This window comes from Cebus imitator, unplaced genomic scaffold (genome assembly GCF_001604975.1).
Source record: "Cebus imitator isolate Cc_AM_T3 unplaced genomic scaffold, Cebus_imitator-1.0 Scaffold79, whole genome shotgun sequence".
Taxonomy (NCBI): domain Eukaryota; kingdom Metazoa; phylum Chordata; class Mammalia; order Primates; family Cebidae; genus Cebus; species Cebus imitator.
The window spans coordinates 2,174,538-2,195,027 of NW_016107394.1; the positions used below are offsets into that span (position 1 = coordinate 2,174,538).

A 20,490-nucleotide genomic window follows, 5' to 3' on the forward strand; every position below is an offset into this window, starting at 1 on the left:
CAGGCTCTCTGGGATTCAGCCTGGTCTTCTCCGACCAGGCACTTTCTGAGGCCCTTGCAGCTCTCCTATGTACAAAACCTATGGTTCCTTAGGGTGAGAGTTGTGTGAGGGAGGAAGAGGAGAGTAGAGGAAGCGTCAGGATTAAGACTTGAGTCCTGACTTGGAGAAAGGGGCCTGCAGGGCTCAATCTTGAATGGAAAAGGTGACAGACACAGCTTCCTGCTGGATGTGCTCATTTTTTCCAGCACTCTCCAGGGCCCACCTACGCAGGAAGCTGACCTGGGTGAACAAGGCTGTGTCCACTGCCATAGATTTTTTGATCTGGTGTCCCCTCCTTGCACCAAAGCATCTCTATCTATTGCATGTGCATCTCCTCAGTCCCCTAAGACCCTAGGCAGCTTCTGGCCTCCCACCCTGGTGTAGCTCTGTCCATTCATGCCTGGATCCCTCTTATCACCCAACAGACTTAGGCTTTCTTAAAGTAGGGACACTGTCTCTTTTGTCTGTTTCTCCCTCAACCCCCACTACTTGGTGTCTTGCCTGGTGTCTGCTCAGTGTCAGCTAGGGACAGAGCTGCCCACCAGCACCTGCACCTGGGCCAATGGCCCCAATCCCATCCTTCCTCAGGAGATAGGCTGGTGGCCTGGCCACTGGCCCAGACTGCTCAGGTCAGCCACCATACCCAGGTTTTCGGCAATACGGTTACGGCTCATCTCCAAAGCTTCCTGCCTCAGTTGAAGCGCGTGCTGTGCGATCTCATCGCTGGCCACATTGGAGGTCATGATGAAGATGGCGTCCTTGCAATCAATGGTCTTCCCTTTTCCATCTGTCAGTCGGCCCTGGGAAGGGAAGGGAAGGATACAGTCACGAAGCTGTGAGCCTGAGCAGGCCTCAGCACTCTCAGTTCTCACCTCCTTCAGGAGGCCTTTGAGCCCTGTTTCCCTCCAGCCCCGGCAGTCAGCTGCTCCCTCCTCTCGGTTCTCTAAGCACTGGACTAGCACCTTGGCTGCTGTGCTTGCTGCCCTGGACTGCAACTGCTCTAACTACTGAGTGCCTCCGGGTAAGGCTGCACTTACTCTCTGGTATCTCCTGGGGCACCCCACTATCCCTGGTATCCAGAAGTCAGAGTTAAACACCCATCTGTGCAACCAACACATTTTTCAGAGGCTCATTCTGAGCCAGGCTCTGTGGTGGGGGTACTGGGGTGTCAATGAGCCTTCAACTTATGCTGTATTCTCCCAGTATAGAGAAGCAGTGAGATACAGGAAACAAGCAATAACCATCCAATATGTTAAGCATGATGATAAAGGGAAGCACAGGATGCTGTAGGAATTCAGAGGAGGGTACTTTACAGGGCTACTGTGAGGAACAGATGTGGTTATCTGCAAAATTCTTAGTAAACCATGCTGTAAGAATGTTCAGAGCTATTATTAGTGTAGTAGATGATAAATAATGAATTGAAACAGGACAATCTTTTATCTTTGGAGCTGCCATCTGGCCTGACAGAGAAGGATAAAAAATGAGGTTGCTTCTTTAACCACTTTAGGAAGCCAGCTTCCTTGGAATCCTCAGCTCTTTCTAGAAGGGATACAGGAGGTATCTATACTGGAGAAAGATGCACCAAAGAGAGAAAAGGAGCAAACAGCGGAGGGCAGAGACAGAAGAATGATAAAAGTACAGCATTCTGGGGCCAATCAGTTGAAGGGTACAGAGCCCCGCTTACTCAGTGAACCTCAAGGGCATGACCATACAATAGCACTTTATATCATTTATAACAAAAGCAATGACCGGGAACTCCTTGAGAGCAAGTGACAGAGTGACAATGCTGAACACAGACAGGGACTTCTACTTTCATCACAGATGCTCTGCTTAGTGCTTTCTGTGTACAATTCCATTCCTTTCTAGGTAAGTAGCTCCCTGATGCAAAGGCTGGGTCTTGTTCATCACTGTATCCCAGGACAGCATCTGATAATAGAGTAGGTGTTTGACACCTGCTTGCTGGAGGTCAGAATCTTCACATCCACCCTTGGAGGTAGGTGCAGTTAGGACCCCTACAAAGAAACTGAGGCTCAGACAGGTTCAGTACTTGTTTGAGGTTTCACAGGTAGGATACGGTAGAGGTGAGACTTGAATTGTCTGACCTCAGAGCCCATGCCCTTCCCTCTGCATCAGGCTATAGAGGTCATACCAATGGTGCTGGATGAATGAGGCCTCATGCTATTTTCTTTCCTTCAACAGAAATTTCTCAGAATTTTGCCCAATTCAGTTTGTATCCTTTGATCTTCACTGGAGAGATGCAATTGGGACAGATGCTAGGGAGGAGATCTGCCTGAGATTTCTTCTGGGGAGCAGAGAAAGCACAGTTCCCGCTAAGCCAGAAACCATGGCTCTGGGGATACGTCACTGACCTCAGCCTGTTGCCTCCTGCCTGAGCCAGGGATGCTGGGCCCTGCCTGAGCTTCAGGGTCAGCCCTTGCTTCTAAAGCCAGTGTAATGGTAAACCCAGTACTGCCCTTTAGGAGCAAAGGAGAAAGGACTGTGCATCAACTGAGCGCTTACTGCATGCTGGGTGTGCTTTCCAGCCTTGCTTTCCACTGACAGGCCTCTGAGAAACTGTTAATTCCCAAGGGGCCTGGCGATCCACGTCCTGGAGCTAGTCACTCTGTTGTCCTTGCCTTGAAGCAGGAAAAGGGGAAGCAAGGGTGCAAGCGGATGTCCTTGAGCTTTACCAGCAGCTTTTCACTCTTACCCTCTGCTTATGGGTTCTAATCCAACAGAATCCACTGAAGGCAGTTCTAGTTTTAGGCACCAGGGGTGTGTGTGTTAGAGACATGTCCAACATGTATGACAGTGTAACGCATATGACACTGTATGTGTTCCATACTCACTTTGCAGAGCTTATCCCCAAGGACTGAGTTCATGCATTGCTACACTGGCCAGAGCAATAACCCAGCAGCAATTTCATTCTAAGAGATCAAAGCTCTGCTCATAACTGGGCCTGAGGATGTGTCCCAGGTGGGTGAGGGGAGCAGGTGCAGTGCACAACTGACCCAAAGGGTGATTTTCAGTGCTCATGTCTCCTTCCTCTCAGTTTCCTGGGCAATAAAGATGTATCCCAAACAGGGAGCTGTCTGTGCCTCACCTCCCTCTAACAACCAAAGCATGCACATCCTGGGTGGGGCTTGAATGCTCACCCCAGGGTTACGGGGCTGCTCTCCCACTATTTCACATATGAATCCTTGATGGGAGGAGTGGGGGCTGGGCTCTCTGGGGACTAGTCTTTTCCTGGGACTTCTGCCCTGGGGTTACCTGTAAGTGGCCAGCATTAGTCCTGCTTTGATGAGAGCAATAGAATTCTTGCTTTTCTGGGCCCAGGCTTGGGAAAACTAGACTGGGTGGGGATGGGGGTGCTTTCCTCACAGCTCCAGTCTGGATTAGGTGCCCCTACAAGTGCTGCTTGTCCCTGGTGCAGCACTAATCACAGTGGACTGAACTGCTTTTTAGAGGCCCGTCTCCCACTCATTGGTCACACTGAGGTCAGGGCTGTGTCTGTTTTGTCAGTGTCCCCCTGCCCCACACAGTGCCTCATGAATAAAACAAATGAGCCACATTCTTTCGGTTTGCTCCTTTTTGTTTTTGAGATAGGGTCTGGCTCTGTTGCCCAGGCTGGAACACAGTGGTGCAATCTCTGCTCACTGCAACCTCCGCCTCTGAGGCTCAAGCCATCCTCCCACCTCAGCCTCCTGAGTAGTGAGGACTACAGGCACATGCCACTATACCCAGCTGGTTTTTGTATTTTTTGTACAGGCAAGGTTTCACCATGTTGCCCAAGTTGGTCTCGAACCCCTGAGCTCAAGTGATCTGCCTGCTTTGGCCTTCCAGAGTGCTGGGATTATAGGTGTGACCCACCATGTCTGCCTCGGTTTGCCTCCTACCTCTCTAGTGAGTCTGTTTTGGCTCTTCCCTGATAGGTCCCAAGGCTCTGAGTGTAGTCCTCTTTTCTCTGCACATTATACACTCCCTGGGCTGGAGACCACATCTATTCCTGTGGCTTCTGTTAACCTCTCTGGGCTGAAGGATTCCTGGACTACTATTTTCAGTCAGACCTTTCCCAAACTCCAGACCCATGAACTGCCTCTTGGCCCTGATAAACGGCCTCTTGGCCATCTCTGCGTGGATGTCCCTCAGGCATCTCACCTTCAGCATTTCCACACCCCAGTGCCTCACCTTCCTCACCAATCTGCTGCTTCCCACTGTGTTCCCCACCTCAGCTGATGGCCACAGCAGCCAACTGGCCACCTTGGCTCCTCCCTCTCTCCTCAGTCAACCTTCTAGTAAGTTTCTCCAGCCCATGGCCTTCCTAGCTCTAGCTTAGGCTCCCCAGCAGTCTCCTTGTTGGTGACCCTCTCCCTTCTCATCCTTTCTCTACATAGCTGCCCATAGCATCTCTGTAAAGTGAAAATCTGTTTCTTTCTTGCTTAAAGTCTTTCAAACACTCCTTACTCTCTACGAGAGAAATTCACACTTCTGTGCCTGGCATTTTAACTGGGCCCTGTCTACCTTACTGACCTCCTCTCTACCACTCTGTCCTTGCTTTCCCTCTGCAATCAAGTAGTACTGACCAGCTGCAGTTCCCTGAGCATGCCAGGCTGCTTCACGCCCTGCGCTTCTGCATATTAGGTGCCTACCACCAGCCCCTCCATTCTCCTCACCTAGTACTTACTAGCCCACTGAAGGTTAGCTAAACTACTGTTGGATTAAATTAGTCAATACATTTCCCCCGACTTCGTGGGCTCTGGGAATGGTTCAAGCGAACACGACAAGTACCTGTTCTCAAAGAGCATAAATCTAAGTGAACCTGGATGGCAGCTTTGGCCAATGGAACCAAGAGGATTGGAAACTATAGTAGGCTGGGGCTGGGAAAAGGGGTGACAACACAGCTGCAGGAAGGAATTCCTTCAACCCCTAAAAGGCAGTCAGTAGAATGAAGTGGCAGAGTAGGGGAGACAGGGCTTACGAGCAGGGCTGCTTCTACTTCAGTCAGCAGTTGCCTTTCGTCTTTCTGGGCCAAGAATGCCATCAGAGGTACCTCTCCAGGGATGCCAGAGATCAAACAGGCGCAATGCTCACCCTCCCTGAGCTGTCCTGTCCTGTCCCTTGAGTGCTTCACTGAGACTGACCAGGCTCTTTTGGCCCTAGCTGCATGGCAGTCATTCAGGCTGCAGGATCTAGAACTGGGCTGCCTGGGTTCGAATCCTTGATTCTCTCTTCCCAGCTGCATGATCACTACTTAATCTTACTTTGCTTCAGTTTTCACCTCTGTTCAATGGAGGCTGTAATAATAACTGTCTTTGGAGGGTTGTTTAAAGGTTTAAACTGATACACTTAAACCTCTTAAAACAGTGAATGCACATAAAATGCAAAATGCCAGCTACTACCATGTCTCCTTTCCACCTGTCTACCAGGCAGAGAGCTCCCAGAGGACATGTTTGGGTCTGGCCATAGCTGTGCACTTGAATCCCATCAAGAGGCTGGAATGGAGGCCTCAGTGTACACGGTACACATGTGAGTAACTGAGTCTGTGACCTCTGAAGGACTGGCTTCTTCTTCCTCAGCAGGAGGTTTGCCAGCAGGGAGCGGCTGAAGAGCTAGGAAGATACCAACAAAATGGGCAGGGGCAAGGAGGCTAGGCCAGGTGGGGAAGGCAGTGAGCAGCTGGTAGGAGATCGGGATCTAGGTCTTCCTGGCTTGGTACCTGATGTGCTATTCAGTCTGGAGGAGTTCCCTCCCTGTGCTCCTGTGACATGGGAAGCAAACCACCTTCCCATTTTCCCAGGGCTGCAGGAGGCTAGGTAGAAAGGTAAGCCGGACTCATGGCCTGGTGCTGGCTAATATAGCCCCTGCACGGAAGAACAGAGGCCTCAGCCCCGGTTCAGTCCTTGGCTCCTCATGCTCTTTTGATGGAGCAGGGCCCTGGAAAGGTGGAAGTCATCTTTTCCATGATCATAAGCAATCCCTTGCCTGGCTGAAGGTAAACAGTAGTATGGGGGGAGAACTGGGGCTCTGGAATCAGACATATCTGCAGCCCAATCTTGGCTCTTTACACAGCAGCTCCAGCCTTAGGCACATCTTTTATAAACTTTCTGAGCCTCGGTTTCTTTATCTGTAAAAAAATGAGACAATTTCTACCTTGCCTGGTAGGAATTTTTCTACCTACATGTGAGGATTAGTGATAATGTCTATAAAGTCTTTAGTACAGTCTAGTACATAGAAGGTACTGGATAGAAGTGAGTTCTTCTCTCCATTCAGAACTTAACCTTACCAGCACGGGAACTGAACTGTCTGTGAGAACCCTCAGATTCTCAGAAGAGAAAGGCCCATGAACCAGAGTATCAGCATCTCACCATTAACAGCAACAATGTTAGCATTTTAAAGAATTGCAGGAGACAGCGTTTGGCACACAGGGAGGAACAAAAGCTGTCCGAGGCAGAAGGATTCTTGGGGCTTCTCTGATTCAGCCTCCTTGTTTGTCACATGAGGTCTCTGATGCCTAGAGATGGGCAGTGACTTGCCAAGGCCACAAAGCCAGTCAGGAGCAGAGCTGGAACTAAAAATTCATGTCTCTCTCTCATGGCACCTCTGCCATACCATGTCTCTCTAGAAGGTGGCCCTAGCTACACAATTTCAACTCTTAGGCAGGGCTGGTCTTCCCTTGAGGACCCTGGTGCAGAGGGGCTAAGCTGCATCTGCTGGATGAATGAACGTACGCATGTGGAAGCAGGAAGCCAAGGGAAGACCAGCTAGCCTCTGGGCCCTTGCTTTCTGCTGTTCAGCCCCCCATATTTCCAGGTGTCCCCCTGCTCCATCCTGGCCCAAGGTGACTCTCACCTCATCAAACAGCTGCAGCATGATGGTGAGCACATCTGGATGGGCCTTGTCTACTTCATCAAAGAGCACCACGGCATTGGGGCACTGCCTCAACTTCTTGGTCAGCTGGCCACCCTCCTCATGGCCAACGTAGCCTGGTGGGGACCCGATAAACTTGGCCACCTGGTGGAAGGAAGGAAACATGCTAGGAAGGCCTTTCTGTGCAAGTTTTCAACATGGGGCATGCATGGGAAGATGACTTTATACACTGTTAAGACTGCCTGTTTCAACAAAGACAATTGGCTGTCCCTCTCCTGGTGTGGCAGATAGATCTTTTCAATGTTTATTCTTCAGAGCAAATCCTATGTGAAGCAGATCAGTGACCCTGCTATACACCTGTGCTCCCAATGACAAATCCCAAGGCTGCTGGAATGATCTGAGGCCCAAAGGCCCAAATGACAAGTCATGAAATACCCAGGCAGTCGTGCTGAGAAACCATGCTTCAACCAAGGACTGTCACTCACCTCGTGTCGCTCCTGGAACTCGGACATGTCTAGCCTGATGAAGCCCTGTGTGGAAACAAGCAAGCACCAAGTTCGTTTGGAGGAAGGAAAGTGAAGAGAAGGGTTAGGGAGGAGAGCACCTCAACTATCCCCAAGGCTTTCAGACCACACCAACACAAAATCTTCTATCTCACGCTCAGGAGATTTTTTCTTTTCTGGCTTCCTGTCTCCTTTTCTGTGCACTCACTTCCCACGAGTCCCTCATTCTCTTCCCTAAAACATCCAAATCATGTGCTTGACCTTCTAAATCTGACTTGGGGTGTCTTCTTTCAGCTAGGTCTCTCCTGGTCTGATTACCACATCATCCACCCACCCACCCTTCCATTCCACATTTCCTGAGGGCACCCTGTGTGTGCTGGACACCAGAGTTACAACAGGGAACAAGTCTTGGTATCTGTCCTTAAGGAGTGCCCCATGGAGTGGTGCAGACATGGACAAAGTTAGTCACGATTGGTGTGGATTGTGAAGTGAGGGAGACAGAAACACTTAGATGGCTCCAGAATGCCCCTCAACTCTGCAAGTCTGTGTGATGCCCTGTCTCTTTGATTTACTTTTCTTCAAAATGAATATATTTTAAAATTTATTTACATTTCTTCATTTCATTCAAAGAATATCCATAACACGGCTTTACAGCCCTTCTCTCTTCACCACTGGGTGTAGGGGTGATTTCTGAGGACGTGGCCCCATGGGTGAGGACCATGGTTAGCCCCTGGGGAAGAGAACAGCTTGCAGTGTGTGACCTGAAGAGTTAACACAGGCAGAATACCCGCTGGTTTTCAAGAGGCATTACCTGATTAGGGAGCTATAAAGGCATCCACAGGTGCCCTGTCTAGCCACAGCCAGACCAGAATTCCCCACAGTCCCCCGGGCTCCTCTCCTACTGGCACATGCTTCCATCTAAGAGATAGCATTCACTGAATCCTTCTGAGAGCTGGCAATGATGGGGTGCCAAGACCCTCAGTGGGAGGTAGCTATTCTGAAATCCAGGGCCATATTCTAGCTTGGCCACTGGTCAGAAATTCACACCGTGATGCATTTTTAATTCTTTCTCTGTCCTGTCACTCTATAGCTGAGATACAGGGTAGCAAGAAGAACCTTGGGCTGGGAGCCAGGGGACTTGGCTTCCAGTCTTAGTTCTGTCTGCCTGTGTAACCTTGGACATGCTGCCTCCCCTTTTTGAGCTGTGGTTTTGTTCTGCATTACACAAGGCTCTTGGCTCCTCTCCCTGCCTCATCAGGGGTCTGAAGACCTAATCCAAGAGGTGGGACAGGGCTTAGAGAAGTTATTAAGGCCACATGGGGGAAAGCACTGCTATTAGCACATGGGGCATGAATCAGCAAGCATTTCCAGAGGATCCCTAGGCCACTAAGCCAAGAGATCTGCAGGTTTCAGAAAGGGTGGTAGGATGGCCAAGGGGAAACTGGGAGACAGCAATGGCCTGAAAGCCACAAGATGGGTCTCTGATTAATAACAGCTGATACTTACTGGGTATTTACTATGTGCCTAGCAATGTTAAGCAAGCTTATATAAAGGGCTTAGAACATGTACAAGTCTCTAAGGTAAGCACTACAATCACCCCCATTTTACAGATGAGAAAACTAAGTCAGAGATTAAAGTAACTTTCTCAAGGTCACCCATGCTTGGCAGTCCGGCTCCAAGTCTGTGCTCTTAGCCATCATGCTATCCTGCCTCATAGTTTCCCTTCTGTCAGTCAGCTGGGTTCTTGACAGTCTTTGCCTGAAGGGTTCTCAGCTTTGTGTCCAGATGCCAGTGAATGTCTGAGGACACAGGGAGCATAGACTCTCAAGCTTACTTATGTCAAGTGACCTGGATTCTCACCCTAGTTCTTCTAATGATTTGCTATGTAATTTCGAACAAGTTTGTAGGCTTGATTTTTCTGAGCCACAATCATCATTTTGATTTCACATGATCTTACCTTGGGGTTATCAACAAAGTGAGGCAAGGACAATAAGAGTAACATCCAACATGTACTGATTGCTTACCACGTGCCAAGAATGGCGTTTACCATTTTACATCACTATCTCATTTAACCTTCCTAACAGTCCAGTGAGACAGGCACCATTATGGAATCCAGAAAGCTGATGTAAACAGGTCCTGGCCAACTCCACATAGCAGGATACAGTTGGGATTTGAACCCAGGCAGTGGACTCAGATACTTGCTCTTTAACCTTCATCATATTGCCACTATAACTAAGTCTTCTGGGCTCCATCACCCTACCTGATGATGCTATCACAGAACACCATTAAGGTTCCTTCTCAAGGCTTATTAGCTCTAGTAATGAAAGTTAACAGGGCCACTCAATTTGGGAGAAATAGCACACAGGCTAATGAGAGAAAAAAATAAGTTCACGGATCTGATAAAGAAATCATATAAATGTACAAAGAATGCCCTGTGAAGCAGCAAGATCTGGAGTTGTCAGTGTCTCTTTACAAATGAAGAAACTAGGGATCAGAGAGCCAGAAGTATTATTCACATCACCAGACTCCAGGCCAGTGCTCATTTCATTTCATCAGCCATCTTGGGAGGCAAATTAAAGGGAGCTTCTGTTTGATAAAAGTCTATTTTACAGTGGGCTCTGTGAATGACACTTTCCACATATCAATCTTTGGGTCCTGGGTACACAGGTTATAGAGCTTAAAGTCCAGGGCTCTCTTGGATTTTGAAGGCAGGTCTTAAACATGCCTGTCACCTGTCATGTGGCTATGAAGTGTCAATGCTAAACACAGATTCTGTAATGAGCTGACCCACAGGGCTAGTATAGGTAGGAGTTTTATAGAAGCACCACCTATGATTTAAAAATAAAATACATGGTTGTGTTTACAGGGCTTCTCATGCCTCTCATCTCCCAGTGTGTAATGGGGACACACTGGCACATTTCCAATCTAGCTTCCTAGAGCACTGAGAACAACAGTATCACAGTGGGGAGTTGAGAGACTAGATTCTGGTTTTATTTCTTCCCCTAAAAGGTGACCTTGCTGTAGGGCCTCAGTTTTCTCATCTGAAAAGTGGGTCTAATTCAGCATCCATGCTATCTTCCCCATAGGATCAAATAGGAGTGTAGACGGGGTGCTGCTGTGGTAAGTAGGAAATGATGAATAAATTCAAGCCAAGGATTAGGCACTTGCTGTCTGCTAGATCCTGAGCTAGATGTGATTCCTATTATCTCACTTGATGTTCACCATAACCTAAGATACAGGACTAGAGGGCTTTCACCCTGAGGCAAGAGAGCTGAAACTTCAAGGGGTAAAGTTTTCCTGCCTAGGGCCAATAGAAAGTAGAAGAACTAGAACCTGAGGCAAAGAATGGTTGCTCCAGAGCTCTGTCTACCACAGTGCTCTGCGCTGCCTCCAAGGGATGACGGTGTTACTTCCTTCTGAGTGAGGCCTGTGCTGAAGGATGCCAACCTCATCCTGCACTGGGGTCAATCTGTCTCCCATTTAGATGTGCCAACTAAAAAATTACTTGCATTATTAGTCTTTTAACAAGCCCCTTCTCCTTTCTACACCGGCAAGTCAGTAGATACTTTCCTTTTACTTCCACTGTGTATGAAGACATATGAAGACAGCTTGGATAAGGAGATTATAATTTGTAATTAAATATTAACCTTTCTGACAGTATTAAAATTAAACCACTCAGAATTCTTCATCCCTAATCAGGTGGTTCCTGCCCATAAACTGCATCTTCCCTAATAGTCCTGCTAGTTTATGGCCCTTTCCAGAGTGCTAATTGTTTCAATCGCTGCCAACCTGATGAATTGACTTAAAAATGCTATTTCAGTTGGAGCACATTAGCATGCTCTGCGCTGTTTCTTGCTTGCCTGCTTGTCTAGTGGGTCTGCTCCAGGTTTGATGGAGGCAGAGCACAGCTACTGGCAGAACCAGGGGGTTTAAGAGCCTTTAGCCATTTATGAAGCAGAAGGGGGCTCAGGAGGACCCAATCTGAGCTACCTTGTTTCTGTGGCTGCCAGTGGGGCAGGCAGCCTAGAAAGAGAACAGGAGTCCAAGACTCTGTGCTGCTGGGGCCACTTGGCTGGCAGAGGCCTAAGCAACTCCTCATTGCCTTGGCCAGGGAGGCTTTCCTTAGAAAGGCAAGAGTATCCAGGGTCTCAGGCGGCCTCCTGCCCTGGATACTGGGAAGGCTGGTAGGAGAATGTTTGGCTTTCAGTAAAATGTTTCTGCACTCTCTGAGAGTGCCAATCAAAGGTACTTTCTCTCTGCATGAAAGCATTTCCTGTCTGCCTAGAAAGTTAAACTGAGCAGGCCTTGGAAAACCTGAGCGTGAACAAACAGGGGATGGGGATGGCCCTCTCCTGTGGAGAATCCAGGGCTCTGAGCCATGGAGGAAGGCAGACTATATGCACCCCAGGCTCAAGACACAGGAAACCATGTCTAAAAGCTCATGCAGGATAGTGAGAAGCAACAAGGCATCCTCTTATTCCTACCTGTTTTCTCCTACAGCCCCCAAGACTCACATTAGCACAGCCCTGATTGCACTGAACAGTAATGGTGTCTTTCTAAGTCTGTTTCCCTCTCCAACCTGAGCTCCCTGGAGCAGGCAGAGTGTCTTTATAAATGCTGTAGCAGCATCCAGTACAACACCTGGCATAGCACAGATGCTTGAAAATGTTGTATGCTGGATCTCACTTTGTTCCCTCAAGAGTCAGGCAGGGGAAGGATTATTATTCCTGTTTTACAGATGAAGACACTGAGGCACAAAAGTGCCCAAAGCTCTGGAGCAATTGGTGGCCATGTTGGGGCCAGAGCTGAAATCTGCTTCCTGGGTCAGGGACCATCTTTTTGATTGCCTATTGCTGAATTCAGAGAGTCAGATATTTTGGGATAGCAGGAAGGTGAGGTCTCTACGATCTGCAGATCAGATCTAGGTCCCAGTCCTTACCTTTTTAGCATCTTTGTGCATATATTTGGCTGTCTGCTTGGCCAGCTCTGTTTTTCCTAGTAAGAAAGAAGGGAGAGGTGTTGGGTTAGAACCAGGTGATTATCCGCTGGAATGAAAGAATACTAGAAATGCATGGACACTAGAAAAAATATATTCTATGGATGAGAATGTTGAGGCGCAGAAAGTATCAGTGACTCTCCCACAGTCACCTAGGGAGTTAATGGTGAAGGTGGGACCAGAATCAAAGTCTGCACTGCATCTTAAATTTTTCAGGGATGGGGATTGAGGACTTTTCTCTGTAGCACCATCCTAAGAGTGAGAGGCTGACTTTATAATCCAGAAGCAACTTGCCTTTTCAAGCCCAATTTAAACCTCACCTCTCCTAGGCATACCCAGACCGCTTGGCTTACCACCGTGTATCCCTCTCACTATCCACAGTCTTGCTATTTAGCCAGGCCCTGGAACCACATGCCAGAGAGAGGCTGGGAGGGGCTGATGGTACGTTTCACTGTGGCTTCACAGTCCTTTGTAACATAGAGAAGGAATGACAATGCTGAAGTGGGGGCTCTGAAGGGCCATTTGGTGTGATGGTAACCTTTGGAAGTCCCTGACTAGTAAAAAAGTCAAGTTCTGTAGCATCATGGTCAGGTGGTGGTAGCCTTTTGGGGGCCTACATCTGAAGGAGAGGCCCATGAAGATGTTGGGAGGGGAAGAGGAGGCAACTAAACCATGAAATTTCCCATCAAGACCATGGTGGGAGGTGGTAGTGAAGATATGTGGGGGGTCTGTCAGGGCAGAGAATGAGGGTTTAAGAATGCCTCAGATAGGGGGCCGGGCGCGGTGGCTCAAGCCTGTAATCCCAGCACTTTGGGAGGCTGAGGCGGGTGAATCACGAGGTCAAGACATCGAGACCATCCTGGTCAACATGGTGAAACCCCGTCTCTACTAAAAATACAAAAAATTAGCTGGGCATGGTGGCACGTGCCTGTAATCCCAGCTACTCAGGAGGCTGAGGCAGGAGAATTGCCTGAACCCAGGAGGCGGAGGTTGCGGTGAGCCGAGATCGCGCCATTGCACTCCAGCCTGGGTAACAAGAGCGAAACTCCGTCTCAAAAAAAAAAAAAAAAAAGAATGCCTCAGATAATCCAGCCCAACTGGCTAGAAAAATACTCAACCCATCTTACTGCAACCAAGTTTGCTATGCATCTGGCACTGCGCTGGTCATCAGGGGCCTTCTTTAGCTTTTACAGTTAGGCTTTACTTAACATGGCTGGTGTGCTGGGCAGAGGAGGTGGTTCAACTGTTCCCAAAGGGGAGGCTCTTGGAATTTAGAGTGGCTGGACCAGGGTTAATGGACCCTGAAGGGCCTGGTCCTCCAAGTGAATCAGTCTTAGCACCACAGCTTCCAGAGGGAGGGACATAATTCCAGCTCTTCATAACCTGATAGATGGTAACAGAGTCCTCTTTCTTGGTGGCTCTGTAACTTGGAGGCTGTTGTTTTTAGAGCTGGAAGTGGACCTAGAGGTAGACCTGCTGACCCTGGCCCACAGCAGCTGGGGCTGTCAGGCTTGGGCCAGGCACTACCCTACCTCTCCATCCCCACTGGCTGATCTGCTCCCAATTACCTATTCCAGATGATCCCAAGAAGAGGAAGACCAGAGGGTGTTCTTCATCGTACCAGCCATTCTCCTTCCTCCGGATCGCTATGGCCAAACACACAAGACGGGGGGACAGGGAGGGAGGCAGATAAATCAATGACACAAAAGGCAGGATAATTATCACTAAGTATACAATATGTTTTACTGCTCTGCGCCCACTCAAAGTCCTCACTACCATTAGTGCTGCCTAATCTGATTAGCTGGCAAGGCCCCTAGAGACACCTAATCAGGTTAGAATGGATTTGGAAAGCTGCCCAGAGCAGATTTCGGATAAAGTTTTCCAGGATGAGCACTCAGCGTTGCCAGGGAAACTGAAAGGCGGGTGGATGGTGAATGGAGGTGAAGGGGGTGGGGGACTGGTGAAGGAGAATTCGAGAGGAACTTCAGCTTTCACTGGTTACTCATCTACTCATCACTAGTGAGACTACAGGCCTCCTCGTATGCAAATGGAAGAGGCGGAAGCCCATGGCAGGCCCTTGGGGATGCGGGGTGTGAGCCCTGGACTCTTCTATCTGGGGAAACTAAGGTCTGGTCCACTGTCTGGGTCAGGAAGTGGAAACACAGCCAACGCATTTTCTGGAAGCCAATCAAAGGCAATGTGGAGCTTGGGGCATGGAAGGGGTAAGCCACATGGTTACCAGAGATGCTAACCGCAGCCTCCGGTGGCAGAGGGCGGAGGAGCGTGGGGAGTAGGACAGATCTATACCAGTTTCCTTGGAGGCTCAACTCTGCTAGAGCAAGATGACCTCCTCTGCAAGAGGAAGTATGTATTCAAGGGCTATGCATTCAAGCTGAGGAAACTAAGTGCTTAGCTATGGAGTAGGGGAATCAGGCTCAGAAGCATTGCTCAAGTATAAGAGTGGGGGTGGAGCGAGGCAGAACTGCAAGAAGAATTATGCACTGAACATGCTGTATGCTAGGCACAATGGGAAAATTCACCAACAATGTATCTATTCAAGACCCACACAAATACCCTGAGAGGAAAGTATTATTTTCAACCCACTATACTGAACACAAAACTGAGGCAACAGATAGAGACTTGCCCAAGCCATACAACTAATAGGTGGCAGAGTTGCTTCTCTCTCTAAACCCCTCTTCTTTTTTTTAAAAAAGTAACATAAGGCTGCTCAAAAAAGTATCAATTTGGGTTGCACTAATGGAAACATGGCAGTCAGGAGCAGGAAAGAGACAAGAGCACTATGTAATGTCAAGGTCATTCTGCAGATGGAACAGCATGTCTGATCTGGTTTGCAGAATGTCAGGGGGTAGATTAGCCAAGGGATAACTGTCAGAGGACAAGGCCTGGAACAGTAGTCAATCGAGAAAGATCTGACAGTGTTTGGGATGTGTCTGCCCGTCTTGAGTTACCAAGATCCAAACTACTATCCTGTGTGGTTGGATTGCAAAGAAATGACCGCAGAGGTCTGGGAAGGTTCTTTGGAAGAGGCAGGACTGGATCATGGAGGATGGGCTGGACTTGAAGAGGCAAAGGTGGCCAGCATGACAGAGGTGGAGAGACAGGAATGATCATGAGGAGTGGTGGGGTGGGGTCAGACTGTGAAGGTCAGGAATACCTGTTTTAGGAGTTCAGCTTCATGTTTTTGGGCTTTCTCATCTCAATCTCTAATGTTCTTACCTATAATACGACTTTCTGTCTACTTCCGGCCTCAGCAGAAACAGATGGAAGCTGTGCAAATTCAGAGACATCAGACTAGCCACTTCTGCCTGCCCAGAAAATGCTCCCTGAGAATCCTGAAAGAGGCCTGAGAAAAAGCTCAGTACAACCTCTCTCCTGGGAAAGAATCCAGATTTTCTCTAAACTAACTGGCCTAGGATCTCCGAATGGGCTGGCTATAAGGGGAACCTGTAGACCTCATAGGTACCCTAATGCTGGGAATGAAGAGGGACAAGTGCAAGCTTGGCTAAGCTGGGAGTCCCTGGTGTCTGACAGAAACAGGGAGCTGAGAGTGTGGGTATCTGAGGAAGTGAAGATATTAAAATGGTAAAGGCTAGACTTGTGAATACTATGTGTGGACATGTGTATATGTGTTTTGGTGCAGGGATGAGAGGGGTCACCTGAAAGGAGCCACATTCTTCTAAAAGTTGGCTAAATTGAGACTCTACGTTGGAAACAACTTGAGCATGAACTGAGTTCAAGCTTCGTGGCATATTTGAGGAGCAGATGTACCCAGACATCCCCCTACAAGGGTTCTCCAGGGTATCATGTACCTGGGGTTCTGATCTTGCCTTTTCTTTTAAGGTAGCATCCCAGCCCACAGAGAGCTGCACACTGCCGGGCTGCGCAGTACGAAAACACCATGGAGAATGAGGAATTGAATTATGCCTGGGGCCATTGTTCCCCCCTTCTTTTCTAGGAATGCACCTGGGAGAGAGCTCTTTATAATGCCAGGCAGACTTCACTGCACAGCTGTCCCTGGTCAATTCTGCCCGACCTAGGGCATGAGTCTGGGGTGAGCTTGATGTGGGTCCCCTGTGAAACACGCGAAATGCCAACCATTAAACAATTACAACTCTGGATATTTCTAATAATATCTGAAGAGAAAAACGACCAAGCAGATGGAGTCCGACAGAATGAAAAACGGTGGCAGCCAGGAAGCACAGGAGAAGGCGGGCCCCAGTGTGTGTGGTTGGCAGGGTGGCTGAGGACCAAGGCTATGAGCCTTGAAGATGCCGCCAGGCCAGAGTAGAAGCTGGGACAGATTGGATGGGCCCATATGGGATGTGGTCATAGGTGTTGCTCTCATTGTGGCCAGCAAATGTATTTACAACGGACTCTGTAACACTTCATAGTCTATAAAGAACTTCTGTAGACATAATTTCATTTCAGCCTTGTCATGGCTTTATAAGGTAAGCAGAGCAGGGGACGTGATTTTCATTTTATAGGAGAAGAAACACAGAAACAGAAGTTAAGTAACCTGCTCAAGGTTACAGAGGGAAGAAACAAAGACCCTGGGTTTTACCCCCCGCTCTGGCTGATCCCGAGCCTGCGCTGTACTATGAGAGCTTGGAGGAAGGTCGGCTCTCCTCCTCTGGCTCTCTGCTGCCACAGTACCTTTTCATACCCTGACTCCCTGGAAACGTTCTCTGTAGTCTTCCAATCTGGCCTGCTCAGCCATTCAGCACATAGCCTCAGGAGCCCCTGTCCTGGTCACTGCTCTTGGGCTAGAGATAGTATCAGGGGCTTCTGCACAGGCAGCCTGGCTCCCTTCCCTGACCAGTCCCATCGCCACAAGCTCCAGCCAGGATGCTCTGCCTTCTAGCACATAGCTCCAGTGCCCACTGGCTTGTGTTCTGCCTTCTCTTAGCCATGCTTGTCACTACTGGACCATCTGAAAACTCACCTGCAACAGATCTTTTTGATTAATTCCACCACACCACATCTAGCCACTGACTGGCAGGTCTGTATTCTCTGGCGTGCATTTATCTACAGGGTGGTATAGTAGAGAGGGCTGGAGTTTATAGGATCTAATGTGGAGTCCCACCTTTGTCACTTACCAGTTGACTGACTTTGAATAAAACACTTATTCCTGGCTGGGTGTGGTAGCTCACACCTGTAATCCTAGTAATTTGGGAGGCCAAGGTGGACAGAACACGAGGTCAGGAGTTCGAGACTGGCCTGGCCAACACGGTGAAACCCTGTCTTTACTAAAAATACAAGAAAAAATTAGCCGGGTATGGTGGTGCATGCCTGTAATCCCAGCTTCTTGAGGGGCAGAGGCAGAAGAATTGCTTGAAGTGAGAAGGTGGAGGTTGCAGTGAGCAGAGATCACACCACTGCACTCCAGCCTAGGAGACAGAGCAAGACTCTGTCTCAGAGAAGGAAAAAAAAAGCAAACCAAAACCAAAACCAAACCAAAACACTTACTCCTTTGGAGCCTCAGTTTCTTCATCTATAAAATGGGAATAGTCACACATATTGTATCAGCCCCATATGCAGATCAAACAAGTTAATGGTGATGAAAGCTATTTGTAAGTGGCAACAAGTGGCATAACAATAAGAGTAAAAATAATGGTAGTCATAGCAGCAGCAATGGCAGTTACCATTAACTTTGGTATTTTACAGTAATTCTTTCATCCTTTTAATAATCCCGAGAAGTAGGTGTTATCTCCATTTTACACAGGACACTGAGGCTCAGAGAGGGGCAGTATAAGGTGTTTCATCTACCTGTGCCCTTGTATCTAGGGGAGAGGGTGTGCCTCCAATCTGACTGTATACCCTGGGAGCAGGTGCTAGGTGTCCTGGGTTTCCTATTTTCTGAGGGACCCCTGAGACTAACTCAACACTGGTTTAATACTTACTGACTAAATGAATTATTGGTCTTTGTAAAATTGCAAGGGGGAAAGAACAGATGCTTCAACTCTCATCTTACAGAGGAGAAGAGGAGAATAGTAAGGCCTAGACTTGAGTCTCTTAGTGCCCCAGGTGGTTACTACCACCCTTGGGTGAAAAAGGCTTCCACTTTCTTTTTAATCCCTCTCCAGGAAGGCTTATGCATTTGTTTAGCAAACAAGCTCTGTGCTAGGTGCAGGGACACCCACAAAGAGGCCTCAAACAAGGTGCGTGCCATAGAGGTAAATGCTGCTATGAAAACTGTGGGCTCCAAATGGGATGGGTGCACAGAGGGAAGTATGGGAAGAGCCATTTGTGCCAGTCTGACATTTGTGCTTGAAGGGTGAGAGGGAGATTGCCAGCCAGTTGCAGGTATGACGGGACATTCCAGGAAGAAGGCCCTAGTGTGTGCCAAAAAGGCAAGAGCGGCCTCCTCCTTCCACCCCAGGTCTTTGTTTCTGTCCAGCTCAAGGTTCTGGGGCAGTCTGGGTGGGCCGACTCACCTTTCTTGATAGGTGCCAGGGATATAGTGTGGGAAGTTTTTTATAACCTAATCTGGAACATGTTTGTCACAAGTCTGTGGCATCTCCTAGGGGAACTAGTCCTTCAGAGGGACTCTCATAGTTGAGAGTCATACAAATGTTTATCAGCCGTTTCCTGATGACTGCTTGTAGGTTCAAGGAACATGGTAAGTACTCAACAGGTGCCTACTGAGTGGAGACTGGTGCCTAGGGTTTGGTGGATCATGAAAGAGCAGCTCTGTACTTAGTCCTTAGTAAGGATTATTCTTTCTGCAGGCAAACTATTGCTGCCAAGGGGTTAACATCTTAAAAATACAAAGAGTAGCTTGTGACAAGACCTAACATTGTGCGTGTGCGCAGACACACACACACACACACACACACACACACACACACACACACACGGGAGTAGGGACTGCCTGAGAGAAGAGCAGTGACCCCTTCCAGAAAGAGGCTGAGATGAGAATCTGTGGTGGGGGGAGTGGCGGAATGTCACAGTGGGTTCAGGCTTCATTCACTGAGTTCAACAACTTTTTATACCCCTGTGTGCCCAACCCTAGAGAAAAAGAGCTGGTTTACAGTAGTTCTGGACTTTTGGAGGGAGAAAGACACACAAACATAGTAGATAACACATAATAAAGATGTTCCCAGGAATCCCAGGGAAAGGCCCTAAATCCAGGAGGACTGAGGAGGGCAACGTGCAGAAGGCCTAGGTCTTTTCTTTCTTTTTTTTTTTTTGGAGATGGAGTCTCTGTTGCCCAGGCTGGAGTGCAGTGGCATGATCTCGGCTCACTGCAACCTCTGCCTCCCGGGTTCAAGTGATTCCCCTGCCTCAAGGGATTCAAATGATTCTCCTGCCTCAGCCTCCCAAGTAGCTGGGACTATAGGCATATGCCACCAGGCCTGGCTAATCTTTATATTTTTAGTATAGATGGGGTGTCACCATATCGGCCAGGCTGGTCTCAAACACTTGACCTTGTGATCCGCCCGCCTGGGCCTCGCAAAGTGCTGGGATTACGGGTGTGAGCCACCGCACCTGGCCGGTCTTTTCTTTTTTAAATGGGTACATGTAGGTGTATGTATTTGTGGGGTCGTTGAGATATTTTGATACAGGCATACAATCCGTAATAATCACATCAAGGTAAATGAGGCATCCATCACCTCAGGCGTTTATTATTTCTTTGTGTTTCAAACATGCCAATTATACTCTTTCAGTTATTTTTAAATGTACAACAAAAGGTCAAGGTCTTGAATGTCTCAGCAGGCAACATGGAAGGGCGGGGCAGTCCAGGCAACGAGAAAGCACAACATGTTACTTCAGAAGTAGCATGATGTGGGGTGGAACTGCAAGCAGTTTTTCAAGCTTATCACAACAACTCTGTGCTGGGCGTGATGGCTCACGCCTGTAATCCCAGCACTTTGGAAGGCTGAGGTGGGCAGATCATGAGGTCAGTGGTTCGAGACCAACTTGGCCAACATGGTGAAACCTCATTTCTACTAAAAATATAAAAATTAGATGGGCATGGTGGCGGGCACCTGTAATCCCAGCTACTTGGGGGGCTGACACAGGAGAATCATTTGAACCTGGGAGGCAGAGACTGCGCCATTGCAC

At 48.5% G+C, this 20,490-nt stretch overlaps 1 protein-coding gene across 2 annotated transcripts in view; it reads right to left on the reverse strand.

The window, feature by feature from the left end:
- The window catches only part of CLPB (caseinolytic mitochondrial matrix peptidase chaperone subunit B), a 148,307-nt gene that overhangs the window by 2,354 nt on the left and 125,463 nt on the right, over positions 1 to 20,490 (reverse strand). For both annotated transcript variants that reach the window (XM_017532932.2, XM_017532933.2), the window contains 5 exons: positions 13,974 to 14,051; positions 12,349 to 12,404; positions 7,392 to 7,436; positions 6,889 to 7,050; positions 683 to 839 (listed from right to left, as the gene is read on the reverse strand). In XM_017532932.2, coding sequence (XP_017388421.1) covers positions 683 to 839; positions 6,889 to 7,050; positions 7,392 to 7,436; positions 12,349 to 12,404; positions 13,974 to 14,051 — 498 coding nt within the window. The remainder of the gene's footprint in view (positions 1 to 682; positions 840 to 6,888; positions 7,051 to 7,391; positions 7,437 to 12,348; positions 12,405 to 13,973; positions 14,052 to 20,490) is intronic.